Below are 14,782 nucleotides of genomic sequence, written 5' to 3'. Positions count from 1 at the left end.
AGCACTGAACAAATGTTTTTGAATTAGGAAGATAAAGGTAGTCAAATCCTGCAGTGAAAATACATAAAAATGAAAAAGGTGAAAGTGTGTATCTATAGAATTATATTTTGGCACATACCTGTTTGAATTCTGAATCTTTTCCCACCATAACTTGAAGACTGTAAATAACTGGATCACCTTTCATTGGCTGTAAACACTCCCATGTAATTTCACAAACGTGATCATTTACTTTCTCTATTTTGGGGGCTGTAGAGAACAAATATAAATAAAATCTGCTCTACTTGATTTTTAACATGGCACATCACACAGACACTTGTTTCAATCAAAATCAACAGACTTTAAAACATAGTTACAAACTTGAAATAAATATTAGTGAATTTTTGAAATTTTCAGAGAAACGGTCAATGGCTAACTCTTATCATCTCCAGGCCATACAATCTACAAGCACTCCAATGGCCAGACTGATTAAAAGATCTGTAAAGATAAGTACTATTTTCCCTGAGCTAAAAAAAGCCAATGGCAGTTCTACAACATCTTTTATGGTACTTCAAAGAGCATAACTAGAACATGAAATTTTATAATTTAAGAAATCTTCTAAGAGAATGAGTTGAAAAATACACCTAGCTGCCTGACCACATATATGACTGCCTCACTCAATAGTGGGGTACAAAGGTGTTAAAATCAGCAATCTTCTTAAGGTAAAGAGACACTAAACCAGATGAGGGAACAGAAAAATAACTCAGTGAAATCCATCAGCATTATTAGAAAGACTATTCAAAGAACAGTCTTGCTAACTATGGATCTGCTTAACAAATGATACATTCAAGTATATGATCCAGGACACTGTACTAGAAATCTTTGTAATTTGTCCTCAGAGGGTGGGGAATTTTAGTATTTTTTACTTTCCAGGGTCATTTTAAAGTAAGAACCCTGCTGAAATTAATATATACACACAAATGTGTGTGTGTATGTAAATTTGATTTAAAAATTCAAGTTAACTAAGTATTTATTTATGTTTTGCTAAACAGATGACCTGGCTCTCTCCCTGAAATCCGAATGAAAACAGCAATGACTCAAAACAACCACAATTGTGATTTTTTTTCTTTAAGTAACAATAGTGGAAACAACAAACAACCCTATTAGAAAACGAGCCTACCTATTCAGTTTAGTACTTTTATGTTTATTAAAAAGATCAGTGACAAAAACCAGCACTTGTCTGATTATCAATATGCCAGATAAAATAGCTTTTATTATTAAGTGAAAGTCCCAGTAGGTAGGCTTGTCTAATTTCCTTCTTATAATTTAAATGTTGGACACATCCTGGATGATAATTTTTTTTTTTTTTTTTTGCGGTACACGGGCCTCTCACTGTTGTGGCCTCTCCTGTTGCGGAGCACAGGCTCCAGACATGCAGGCTCAGCGGCCATGGCTCACGGGCCCAGCCGCTCCGCGGCATGTGGGACCTTCCCGGACCGGGGCATGAACCCGTGTCCCCTGCATCAGCAGGTGGACTCTCAACCACTGCGCCACCATGGAAGCCCCCTGGATGATAAATTTTAATAGTACAAAAGTACTTTATGAAAAATGCATTTAATTTATTATTAAAGAAAATAACTTGAGGATGTATAACTTACCTTTCAGGGCAGCTGGGACAGATTTTGGAGTAGTGAAAATATATTCTTGGGAAAGAGGACCTTCCCCCGCTTCATTACAAGCTTGAATACAGAATTTATAAGATGTCGACTCATTAAGTCGTTGTACTTTGTATGTATGGCATGGACCTCTGTACAGGGATATAAACCTAAAATGGAAATGACTCCTATGAAAAATAAACCTTGACTACCTTATGAAAAACGTTTAAAAACCACTAAAAAGAAAATACAGTTTGGACATTATCTAGGAGTAACAAGTTACTCCTAGAATTTAATGCCAGGAATGGTCTGTCACACAATAAATCTGTGTTTTTTTGGCAGATGATGAAAATCACAGAATTAGTAAATTTCCCAATTTGACATGGTTTCCTGAAAATTTATTGCTAAATTTTTCTCTTCAGGCTTCTGGTATAAGCTTTGTTTCTGACTGCTGTTTTTTAATGTTTACATTTTAAAGGATACTCAGTACATCACAATTTTCAATATAAATTATTTCTAACTAGAGTCATAGGCATACAATTTGTCACATAAAAAAGAGAATTCCCTTTCCCAGGCATAATTTTAATTGATTTGGTGAGGTTTTCTTAAGATTTACATAACAGTATGAGATAATATATAATTTCCCATAAATTATCCACTTGAACTGTTCAATGGAAAGTTTAACATCATATATGTTATCCGTATGCTGAATGTTCCCCAAAGTTTTGATTGGCTACTTAAAAAATTTTTGGAAACTGAGGAATGAATAATGAATACTCATATAGTTCTAACAGTCTGAAAACTGTAGTTAGATTAAAAATGAAAAAATATTTAATAATCTTTAGTAAGAGTATTTCCAAGAAGCAGTAATTAGATAAGCCTTGCCTTTTGAATCTCCAATTTTTTTTTTTTTTTTTTTTTAATGATAGGAAAACAACCAGTGGCAAAACCACTGTCGAAAAAAGCTGAACGATGATAAAACCTGTGGTCAGGGAACAGCTGAGGTAGCATTCTGACACGATCCCACAGCAAGTGTAAAGAGTTATGAAAAGTCAAAAGAAAGTAACTAAAGATATTAAATTGATTTAGTGCATTAAGTTTATATGGTAAATTTACAGTATCATAAAACGTTTTAATTTATTTATTTTCCACAGCCAAAGACCATACCCCATACCCTACAACAATTCTCTAGATGCTAGCTAAATATTAATTACGGCTAAAATTCTAAAATAAGAATATAAACTAATATAATCTATACTTAATAGAATCTTTGTTCTATTATCTTTCAACCAAACACCAATTAAACCTGTTTCCAGTAAACCTTCTTGCACTACCCCAAATGTAAATGCTAGAAAGGGGATAAAAATAAAGAATTAATTAACCTAACAGTAACAACATATATTAAAGATAAATGGCTATACCAAAAACCTGTGGCAAGGCAAAGAATTTCCTTCCAGAGATAAGGCTACAAACAGTACATAAAATTCTGCCAAGAACAAAGGCGAACATTCATAGATGCACAGATTTCAGGAAATGATCAATACTATTTGCTCTGTGTAATGCTCTTACTGTTGATACAGTATGTTTAATTCTGTATGCTATTTAAATGTGTAAGTACTTCCGATAGAGAGTACTTATATACAAGTACCTTGAATATTCCATTATTGAATACTTGGCTAAGATACAAACCCAACACAAAAAACAAAGTAATCTTGGGAAATACTGTCCCTGGTACTCTGAATCTATCAGACATACAAATTATTTCTAATAAATTGAGTGAAAAAGCAAACAAATAGAAAAGAAAAACCAACAAAAAAACCCACCAAATTCTTAAGAGATTAGAGTAACGGCTGTGAAAGATATATGGCATTGTTTATTTTGGATATAATATCAATAAATTACCCCAGACTGGAATTTGAATAATTTACACCACAATTATTTTGAGTAACACTATAATTCAAATGCATGATTTAGTGGGGTAAAATATGGCATGGATGTAACGAGACTGTAAAGGATGGTAGCACAGAGAAGAACCTGAGTAGCCAGGGGACTGGACTATTTATTCAGAGAGTCTAAGATCTGATGGTGAGGAAGTAAACTACTGCATTCACTTAGTGTGCAGGCCCTGTGACGGTGTGGAGGAGGGTGAGATATAATCCCTGCCTTCAAGGATCTCAAAGGCCTTAAGCCAATCAATGATTTACTGTAAAAACTGTCTCTTGCTGGAAATAAGCACAGAAGAGATTATTTTCCAGCACAGATTACGTTTCTTTTACTAGCCTGAAGAGAAGAAATGGGTTAGAGATGAGAGCCAAATAATAGTTCCCCTAATTTTTTCTCTCTTGCATCACCCTCCCAATTATAAACAGAAAATCTTCATTATGTCTTCTGATGTTTCAAAAATGGCATACTTAAAAATTATTTATGAGACTTCTAACTCTGTTTTTTAAAACTTTATTTCTATTGTTAAAAAAATTTATGTACTTAAGACCTGAGAAACTATATAAAGAAGCAATTAGAAACACCTACCTTCCATTCTTATCCTCCATCTGAAGGTGGTACTGAACAGAATCTGTCGACAATGTCTTTGGGGTTCCTTCTCCCCACTTCAGTTTAAGGTTCTGGTGGCTGAAGGCAACACATTCCAGACGAGGTGGATCAGGAGGGAGGGGTTTAGTTTTTAATTTTATCATGTGGCTGAAAGGACCAGCTCCAAGGCTATTCAAGGCTTGAATTCGTATTCTAAGTGCCATATTAAAAAAAAAAAAAAGTTTAGTTTATGATTATTCTATTTAAAGTGTCCCTCTGGTCTAGGCAAAAATTAACATAGTTTTTACTGTGTACCTGTATGTTGTATCTGGTTGCAAATTGTCTAGAATGTAGCTTGTAACCTTTCCCACAGTCAAGGGCTGTTTATCTCCAAAGTCTATGCTGTAGGCAAGGATTTCTGAACCATGATCACAAGGCTTTTCCCAGCTTACTGCAAGGCATGTAGACGGTGAATAATTGGGATTTTCTATATCATCATCACTTACTTCTTGAAGACAAGTCACAATACCAGGAACTGATGGTGGAGTCACACAGGCTACTACTTCACTGAAAGGGCCTGCACCCACAATACTCAGAGCCTACAAATTAACAGAGCCCAAAAGGTAAAGACGCGATCATGAAAATGCTCACAAGACGCAAAACTCTGGATAGAGTGACAAGGCCCTGACCGCCTTTACCTGGACTCTGCAATAATAGGTAGTTGCTGGTGAAAGTCCTTTTAATTCATAACTGAGACCAGGCCCACAGTAACATATCTGCATACTTCCTTCAACTCCTCCCCACTCCAATCGATATTCAGTGACATCAGTTCCATTACTCAAAGGGACCTTTAAATTAAGAAGAGGATAAAGGTCTTAAGTCCTGACATGATTAAATAGCTTTTGGGCAAAAATGTTCTTTACCTGAGCATATAAAAAACTGAATTGTTTTTGGATTTTTAAAAAATGTTTAACAGAATTTAAACTGTTCAATATTACATTTTTATTCATTAAGGCCACCTGAATTTAAGATTTGTCAAAAAGTATAACTTTGTTTTCAATTAGAAGTAGAAATATCACTGAATCACTTTAGAAAGAGCACTTTAATGTAAATATACTTCAAAACAATTCTATTAAGTAATATAAATGTTAAATCGTACAAGGACATTTTCTTTGTTAAATTTCAAAGGAAAATGAAAATGTAATTATCATTATTGATTATTACTATATGCAATAAATATACTAGAGATAATAAACATAAGAGAAATAGTATTATAGTAATTCCTATGAATGTTTGCTCTGAACATTAAGCTCACCGTGGCTAAATATCTCAGTATCGAGACAAAACCTTTGATAAAATACAAAGCACATCACGAACAAGAATCTAAATACTAGTAATGTAAATATACCTTATTTAAATGCTTCAAAGAGAAAAAAGAATTGACTTTTTACCAAGTGAATTTAACTAGGACTTACTCTTTGTATAATTTATGGAGATGAATGCACAGTGTCTTTATTCTTTTATATAATCACTTAAATATAAGTCAAGGAAATTACAATACCTCCCAATTCACTTGTGCACAAGTTGCAGATCTCCATGTAACTTGAGGGGGCTTGCACTGATCTGGTGGTCCAGGGGCTGTAGTAATATCACATTTTTCTGAAAATGGTCCAAACTAGAAAAACAAATATTAACTAGTGTTTTCATTTTTCACCTACCAACTGCACAGCTCTCCATAAATATTCACAAAAAATCAAATTCATCATCCCTTTCCTTTAAGACTAACTGGACATAAAATTCTAAAAGAAATCACAGAAAGTAAAGATTTAATTAATGATCATGGAAGTAATATGTGGGGTGTTTTAAAGTTTCATTTACTGTAGTTTCTTCACTTGCCCCTATTCATGAATTGGTTTTTGTAAAAAGGGCGAGGCATTCAGCAATTGGGTTGGTCAAATAAGAAAAAATTCTGTGAAGGGTGAAGAAATGGATACCAATTAAAGGCATGAGAGGTGATGGGCATAAATTATATCTTAAAATTTAGAATAGCTTTAGTAGGGTGTAAAAATTAAATTCTCTGGAAATACAGAGAATATTTACTTAAGATGATTTTGACAGGTTATCACAAACCTGAAAATATAGGTTAAAGACACTAGCACTAAAGATGTTAATCCCAGTGTACTGCAGCCTTGAGGGGCTGACAAGATCATGACTTCAGAAAGGAAGGAATGACGTACGCAAGGAATACCAACCAAGTATATAAAACTGACATGTAAGAAATTTAAAAGTAAGTTTACAGATATAATGAACTCAGTTGGAGAATGAGACATAAAACAGCACAGTTTACTAAAATCTGAAATAATGGGGAGAGACTTGTCAGTTTATGAAATTTTATATATACTGTAGTTTAAAGAAACACAGTGCTAACTCAGTTAAAGTAAGAAATCACTGCTTTGTCCTTAGAGAAGTTTTAATTCAGAGGGACGGTAGGTGTCACAGTTGGGTGGAAAGGGCGCTGGCTCTGGGGTCTGAGGAAGTGGCTGGCCTCCACCACTTCTTCGTCTGTGTGACTGCTGGGGCAGCTATTAGCTTTTCTGAGCCCCAGCTTCCTCAGCAGTAAAATGGAGACATCACCTGTTTTGTCCATTGTATGGAGTTGTACATACATAATATTTTTTTAAATAAACCCACACAAAACCAGAATGCTTAGAATGTAAGTTTTCTCCTTTAGGCAAAAAATGAATCACAACTAGTTGCAAACTGAAAGTAAATGCTGCATTTAACCAGCCTCAAAACACTTAATAACTCTAAAGTATTTCATCTTATGATCATGTTTCTACTCTTTTCACAAAGTAAACCCTATTAGCACTGCCTGAAAGGCAAGCTTTAGCCTAGCTGAAGTCCAAAGTGTCACATAGTGTAAGTGGGGTTTGAAAATACTGAGATTCTATAACAATTAAGTTATGGTATACACTGACTTCTCTCTTATTTATCAACAGAGGCTTATTAAAAATTGTAAAATTTGGAGTTGCATGTTGAAAGCAAAATGGTCAAATAATGGGTACAATGACGTATGTTATATGAAATACCACTGTGATTATAATTCAGTCAGCTCCGTCTTCGTACCCCCATTTTGTTAGCTGCACGCAGTCTGAAGCTGTAAGTCTTTCCAGGAAGAAGGCTGCTCACTGTACATTCCACTTCAGAACCTTGGTAAACTTCTCTGGGTTCATCTCTTTCTACAGGAGACATTTCCACACCATAGCAAGAAATGGGTGATCCACCATTGACCAAAGGGGGTCCTAAAGGTGGAAAGATTCATGCAATTTAGCAAGAGGAATATATTTAATACTAACTTAATTATAATTTATTACCAAAGTGAAAATTACCCCATCGTAACTGTATTTCTTTTGCTTTGGGTCTACCCTGTAATCTGGGAGGGAGGCATGGGCCAGGAGGCACAGCTGGAGTCTGCACAAGTAAAGATTCAGATACCTGCCAAAACAAAAGCAAAAACAAAACGAAAATGCCCCAAGCCAAATAATCAGACTGCTTTTGTTAGAGGAAAATAAGACAAACACAAAGATTGCACCAATAATTTGAAACTGTACTTGACTGTCAACAGAAAAGGAATAAAGTTCTGAATAAAATCAAACCCAATTAAATCATTAAAACTCAAATTTTATACAGGCAAATAAAATAGACATGTATTATGTGACTACTAGATACAAAGAAAGTTACCAGAACCCCCCCGCCCCAAAAAAACCCTCTCTTTTCTTCTTTCCATAATTAAAAAAACAACAAAAAACCCCCTCCATATAACCTAATGGACATTATTTTTGATCATGTCCAAATGGCTCTACAAACCTCTTCTAAAAAAGGATGTTTTAACATTCTGTAAATGCTATCTGCTGTGTTTTCAGGAGGTTTAGACTATTTTGTCCACCTGACTGTATTTTTAACCTAAATTTTATTACTAAAAAAAAATCTTTCCTTCTTTCTTTCACCCTAAAAATAAAAAATCTTTCCTTCTTTCTTTCACCCTAAAAATAATTTAAAAATCAGGTAAGTTTTCCCAGGTATTTGGCATCTTTCCAGGTATTTGGTATTACTTTTAATTTCTATGCTATTAAAAAAAATCTTTTAGTTTTATTTTAAAAAACTTTCTCTTAAAAACACTGACACAACTCAGTGCCATATTCATTATCTGCACTGTATTAAGGTTTACACTTAAACTTATTCCAAACATAAATAAAATATTTGGTCATCACCTTATTCAGAAAGGCATTCATATAAGAATACTATAGATGCTATATTAGAAAGATAGGTGTTTTTTTTTGGTGGGGGGAGGGGAGTGGGGGTTTGCATTTATTTTAAATCTAGGAAGATTTTCTTATTAAAGAAAATGAAAGCAATTGGATCCAAAGCCTGTTGGGCAGGACTTGCAACTCAGTTTCACAGTACTCTCTCATTTTCAACAAAATGCTTATAATTCATTAAAAAACCCTACTTTCATTGCATTAAATTCCATTTGAAAAATAATAACAATTATGAATGCTCCAAGAAACATTCTTGGTTGAATTCATTAAAAAACAAAAAAATCACTTCTATTAAAAAACATACTTCTCCAGAACATTACAAATGTCTCATATATAATCAATGGCACACATAAGTCCATTTTGGTTTTGGGGTCTCTAATAAGTGAAATAATTGCAAAACTTTCCTGAAATAAGTGGATATTTAGAATTTGTATTTAAACAGTAAATGGTATTTTATGGTTTGTCCTGATACACATAATTTACGGTGCACTAAATAAGCCTACGATTATTTTGTTTCTATTTTTGTTAGGTAGGGTTATTATTGAGCATCATCCTAAAATTTATCTTTATAAAACTGTCTGCAATGTTTTCATATATTTATTCTCCCAAAGCTAAACAGCAACCAGACAATAGATATTCACTGAATTTTGACCATAAGCTAAGTACTATATGTATTAGAATAGTCTGGTCACTATAAATTTAACCACCTGCGTTATACATTTATGATTTATTTCAATAATTGAGGTGGCATCTGATGATCTCATCTCATTTGACCAAACTTGGAAAAAAAAATCTGCATGTAAGTATTACCGCACTCTGTCCTCCATCACTGATGCAGTAAACTCGAAAACGATAGAAACAGCCTGGATTCAGTCGATCGCAAAGATGTTCCCTAGTAGCTCCACTGTATATCATATCCCACTTGTTTCCTGTAAGGTGAAGAATTATGTTCAATCAGCTACCAGGTAATGTTTAACATTTTGGTATCACAGACACAGCAGGTATCCTAGCTTCACTAGGTAAGTGTTTATGTAATCTGTCAGAAACAATTTAAGCCTGTTTTGAGTTTCCTGGAAATGATCTAATTTTCTTTATGTGTGCAGCTTCCTAGACAAATTTGCATGGCTTTGTTGAAGTGAAATATCTCTGTAACTCTGTACAGACTTTGGCTTAGATTGATAATTTACTTTTAATTAAACATTTTAAATGTGTTTACTGGGCCGGTAATAACATTATAACACACAAAGAATAGAAAGAACCAATACCATAGGAAGTTTAGTCTTAATTAAAAGACATCCTTATTTTTTGCAAGGAAATAGGCCATTTGATAGAAATAAAGATTGTTAAATGTGTGATTCAAGAATAAATTTTACTAGGCAAAGAATTTATTACTAAAACTAGTATAATGTAAGTTAAATTTTAGAAGATGGTTTTTCTGATACATCTGGGTATAAATCTAACTGAGTAAGCTAACCTTCAGAAGACTTTAGGTATACTGGAACTGAGTAGTGCAAACAAAGGAGGGAAAAAAATAAGAAAATAATATAGCTATACAGCAGTCTTGCATTTGAGTCACTGTATTTCTGGAGATTACATCTTAAAGTGGGTCATAATAGACAAAATCTTAAATGCTACAAACAAAGGAAAAAATCAAGAGGAAAAAAAAGATTATACAAAATTTAAAATCATGAAGAGTAAAGGTAGACTGGTATAAATATCAATTTTTAATAGATATTCTTACCATTAGAACCTTCTGCCATCTCTACTACATATTTATTGATGGCTGCCCCTCCATTGTCTTTTGGTGGGTCTATCCAAAGAAGCAAAAGTGTTATTAGGCAGAGTATATACAATTAAAAAAATCACATAAACTCATAATAGACAGAATACCAAACTCAGGATTGCTCTAAAAGAAAGAAGAATCAGCTGCAATGATTTTTTTAAAAAGTTAACTCCAGCATCTCATTTACTCTCGTTTTTGCATAAGGTAGTACATAAGCAGGTGCTCAATTAATTTTTGTTTTAAATGAATAAGTGATTTTAATTTCTCGTGAAAACCAGGATGACAAGAAACTGTAGCTACAAGTTCAGTAATCTTTCATTTCACACATTGCTGCCCCTGCTCAAAGTTCTACAGTGGACCCCGAGTTCTTCCTCCATCAAATCTGAACTTAGTATGTGTGACTACAAAGCCATCCTCAAACAGTAAATGAGTCTCACATTTCTTACTGAACTTACTTGAGCTAACAAATTTATTCAGGTATCTTAAAAATGATCTAAATATTCAAATCATTTTAATCAAATATAAAAGTAATGATATACAAGTATGCATAATATCTTACCCCAAGTTATTTTAAAACTATGTGAATGTATCTTTCCTTTAACTGAGGGCTTTACAGGTACTCCCGGTTTATCAGGGCATGTAGTAAAGTCAACTACTTCACTTGGATTACTTTTACCTTCTGAGTTATAAGCAATAACCTATGATGAGAACACAAAGACATAAAATAATTAATGTTTGATACCTAATGATATTGGCTTAACGAACAAAAGTGATGAGAGACAACTAGGCTCAGTCAAATGATTTATGTGAGAATTGCTTGTCTTCAGAAGGGACTCAGCATTAAAAACAAAAAGGGATCCATCTACGTCTCTATATACACTAATATGTATAAAATAGATAACTAATGAGAACCTGCTGTATAGCACAGGGAACACCAATTTGCTGTACAGTAGAAACTAACACAATATTGTAAAACAACTATACCCCAATTTAAAAAATAAAAACAAAAAAAGGGACTTAGCATATATGAAGAAAATTCAGGTATAAAATAATCCCCTTTTAGAATCAGTCTTGAAAATACAAGTATAAGTCTAACATTTTGATACTAAACAAGAGTCATCACTGGAAGAAGCTATAATCTGGTGATACTTGATGGGCTTTAGGCTTGCTTTAACTTATTCTTTTATTATTCTTCAGGGGTTTAAAAAAATGCCCACAAATTCTCTGAATTTCCTCTCTTTAAAAGATAAAGGTTAATTCCTCTTCCCTTTGAACTGTACTTGACTTGCTTCTGACAAACAATGTAGAAGAAATGATGGTATGTGTAGCTTCCCTATGGGAAGCCCATGTGGTGAGGAACTAAAACCTCTGACCAAGAGACAGCAAGGAGCTGAGGACTCCTGGCAAAAAGTTCACTTGAGTGAACTTGAAAGCACATCCTCCAGCCACAGTCAAGCCTTCAGAGGACTGTAGCCCCAGATGACATCTTGACTGCAACCTCATACAAACCCTGCATCAGAACCATCCAGCCAGGCTTGTCCTGAATTCCTGACCCACAGAAACTGTGAGATAAATAAATGTTCATTTCATTTATAAAAAAATGTTCATTTTTTCAAGCTAAGTTGTGCAACAATGAATATAATTCATATTTATAATAATTTATACTTATTCAATATAATTATATTTTTCACTTCAGAAATTTAATTACATATATATTTTAACATATTTATTTTACTTATTTTTGATCGCATTGGGTCTTGGTTGCTGCGCATGGGCTTTCTCTAGTTGCGGCGAGCGGGGGCTACACTTCGTTGAGGTGTGCAGGCTTCTCATTGCGGTGGCTTCTCTTGTTGAAGAGCACGGGCTCAGCAGCTGTGGCACCTGGGCTCAGTAGCTGTGGCTCACGGGCTCTAGAGCGCAGGCTCAGTAGTTGTGGCACATGGACTTAGCTTCTCCGCGGCATGTGGGATCTTCCCAGAGCAGGGTTCGAACCTGTGTCCCCTGCATTGGCAGGCGGATTCTTAACCACTGAGCCACCAGGAAAGCCCTATGTTTATATTTTTACCTATCTCTTCTACTGAACTTAAAGTTCCTCAAGTCCAGTATCAAACTTGATATGATTTTTTCTCCAAACCTGCTCCATCTCTGTTCTTCCCCATCAGTAATAAGCACTACTACCATTTACCTAGTTACTCAAGCCAAAAATCTAGAAGGATCTTTGATCCTTTCTCTAAACCTATTTGTCAAATCTATTAGTAAATCCTGTACTCTACCTCCACTTCTCTGTTTTCTATACCTACCACAACCTTAGTTAAAGCCTCCTTTATTTGATGTTTGCTGAATGACTGTAACATACTACTAATTAGTTTCTCAGCTTCCATTCCTTTCCTTAACCTCATCTATTCTCTACATGGCAGCCAGAGGGACTTTATCACTTCTCAGCTTCATGGCTTCTCATTTTACCAGAATAAAATCTAAATTCTTATCTACAAAGCCCTATGTGATTCCACCCCTGACTACCTCCACTCGAAAGGTTCGAGTCTTTTACGTTAGCAGTTATTTCCTTTGCCTGGAATGTTCTTTTTAATCTTGACATGCCACCTCCTTCTTGTTATTCAGATCTGTTTAAATGTCATTTCCAAAAAGAATTCCTCGACTACCCAGTCATTCTGTCAACTCACCCTATTTTAGTTAACTTGCATAGCACTTATCACTATCTAATGTTTGTTTGCTTGTTTGTCGTCTATTCCTTCCACTAGGATATTAGCTGTTTTGATCACTGTTGAATTCTTATTGTTTAGAAGAGCGCTTATCATAGAGCAGATGCTCAATAATTACTGGCAGAATGGATGAGCCATAGGTGGCGACCACTATGACGTGACACTACAGACGAGGATCTAAATAAAATCTATTACCCCAAATAACTCATGCAACCCATGAGAACTCAGTAAAATTTAGTGCAGTTGTTCAGTTTTGCTCAGGCTTCCTCATCAGTCCTCCCACATATTCAGATAGAATTTCAGGATGTTTTCTCACTCTGCTGCTTTACAAATTAGACTTCAAAGGGGGTCAAAACACTTTCAACATAGTACACAGTGTTTACTTAAACCTCACAACTAGAGGAAGATTTTTTTAAAAAACAAGTATAGTTGATGTATAAGTTACAGGGTGTACAGTATAGTGATTCACAATTTTTAAGGTTATACTCCATTTATAGTTATTATAAAATATTTTCTATATTCCCTGTATTGTACAATGTCTTTTTAAAAAAAGAAACATTTATTTATTTATGGCTGTGTTGGGTCCTCGTTGCTGCGCACGGGCTTTCTCTAGTTGCGGCGAATGGGGGCTGCTCTTTCTTGCGGTGCACGGGCTTCTCATTGTGGTGGCTTTTCTTTGTTGCGGAGCACAGGCTCTAGGCGTGCAGGCTTCAGTAGTTGTGGCACACGGGTTCAGCAGTTGTGGCTCACGGGCTATAGAGCACAGGCTCAGTAGTTACGGCGCATGGGCTTAGTTGCTCTGCGGCATGTGGGATCTTCCTGGACCAGGGCTCGAATCCGTGTCCTCTGCATTGGCAGGTGGATTCTTAACCGCTGCACCACCAGGGAAGTCCCAATGTCTTTTTTTTTTTTTTTAAACTTTTAATTTTATATTGGAGTTTAGCCAATTAACAATGTTGTGATAGTTTCAGGTGCACAGCAAAGCGACTCAGCCATATATATATATATATATATATATATACACACACATATATATATACACACATACACACATGTATCCATTCTCCCCCAAACTCCCCTCCTATCCAGTCTGCCACATAACGTTGAGCAGAGTTCCCTGTGCTATACAGTAGGTCCTTGTTGGTTATCCATTTTAAATATGGCAGCGTTGTACAGTATGTCTTTATACTTATTTTTTTATACCTAGTAGTTTGTACCTCTTAGTCCCCTACCCCTACAGTGCCCCCTCCAGAGGAAGCTCTTATTTTTAAATTATATACTTATTAAAATCTTTGGCTGCACCATGCCGCATGCGGGCTCTTAGTTCCCCAACCAGGGATCAAACCCGCGCCCCCCACACTGGAAGGCAGAATCTTAACCACTGGACCGCCAGGGAAGTCTGAGGAAGCTTTTAAAGTAAAAGCAGACTCCATAAAAACCATAAGGTCCACTAATTATGTTTTTAAAGCTATATATGTCAGCACTGCCTTTTACTTCAGTTAACCAGTAAGGTATAAAACCGTATTTTCCCCCAAATTTTACGAATAATCAAAGCATTCATTTAGTGTCCACCACAGGGGGAGCACTGTGCTAATAACTCTAGGTGTGGTGCACTTTTTACCTTCAGAGTTTAGAATCTTTGTGCAGATTCTATGCAGACAGGCAATATGCATATCAAAAGAATTAGGCAACAGAAGAAAGATTACTATGGCCTAAAATGGTCCAGAAGGGCTCTGAAAAAGCAAATGAAAGTGATAACTGGGTTTTCACAGACAACAGCAGTGAAAAGGGGAAGATTGG

The 14,782-nt window shown here is 35.1% G+C and overlaps 1 protein-coding gene across 2 annotated transcripts in view; it reads right to left on the bottom strand.

Annotated features, from left to right (window-relative positions):
* Positions 1 to 14,782, bottom strand: part of FNDC3A (fibronectin type III domain containing 3A) — a 160,569-nt gene that overhangs the window by 14,812 nt on the left and 130,975 nt on the right. For both annotated transcript variants that reach the window (XM_029209729.1, XM_029209731.1), the window contains 11 exons: positions 10,822 to 10,960; positions 10,221 to 10,289; positions 9,290 to 9,408; positions 7,550 to 7,655; positions 7,287 to 7,462; positions 5,722 to 5,835; positions 4,859 to 5,008; positions 4,476 to 4,759; positions 4,161 to 4,373; positions 1,635 to 1,801; positions 119 to 246 (listed from right to left, as the gene is read on the bottom strand). In XM_029209729.1, the coding sequence (XP_029065562.1) occupies positions 119 to 246; positions 1,635 to 1,801; positions 4,161 to 4,373; positions 4,476 to 4,759; positions 4,859 to 5,008; positions 5,722 to 5,835; positions 7,287 to 7,462; positions 7,550 to 7,655; positions 9,290 to 9,408; positions 10,221 to 10,289; positions 10,822 to 10,960 (1,665 nt within the window). The remainder of the gene's footprint in view (positions 1 to 118; positions 247 to 1,634; positions 1,802 to 4,160; positions 4,374 to 4,475; positions 4,760 to 4,858; positions 5,009 to 5,721; positions 5,836 to 7,286; positions 7,463 to 7,549; positions 7,656 to 9,289; positions 9,409 to 10,220; positions 10,290 to 10,821; positions 10,961 to 14,782) is intronic.

The sequence above is a fragment of the Monodon monoceros genome, unplaced genomic scaffold, assembly GCF_005190385.1.
Source record: "Monodon monoceros isolate NGI ecotype Baffin Bay Population unplaced genomic scaffold, NGI_Narwhal_1 Super_Scaffold_8, whole genome shotgun sequence".
In the NCBI taxonomy this organism is placed as follows: domain Eukaryota; kingdom Metazoa; phylum Chordata; class Mammalia; order Artiodactyla; family Monodontidae; genus Monodon; species Monodon monoceros.
Note: the sequence above shows the minus strand (reverse complement) of the source record. Positions and strands in the feature narration are given on the sequence as shown.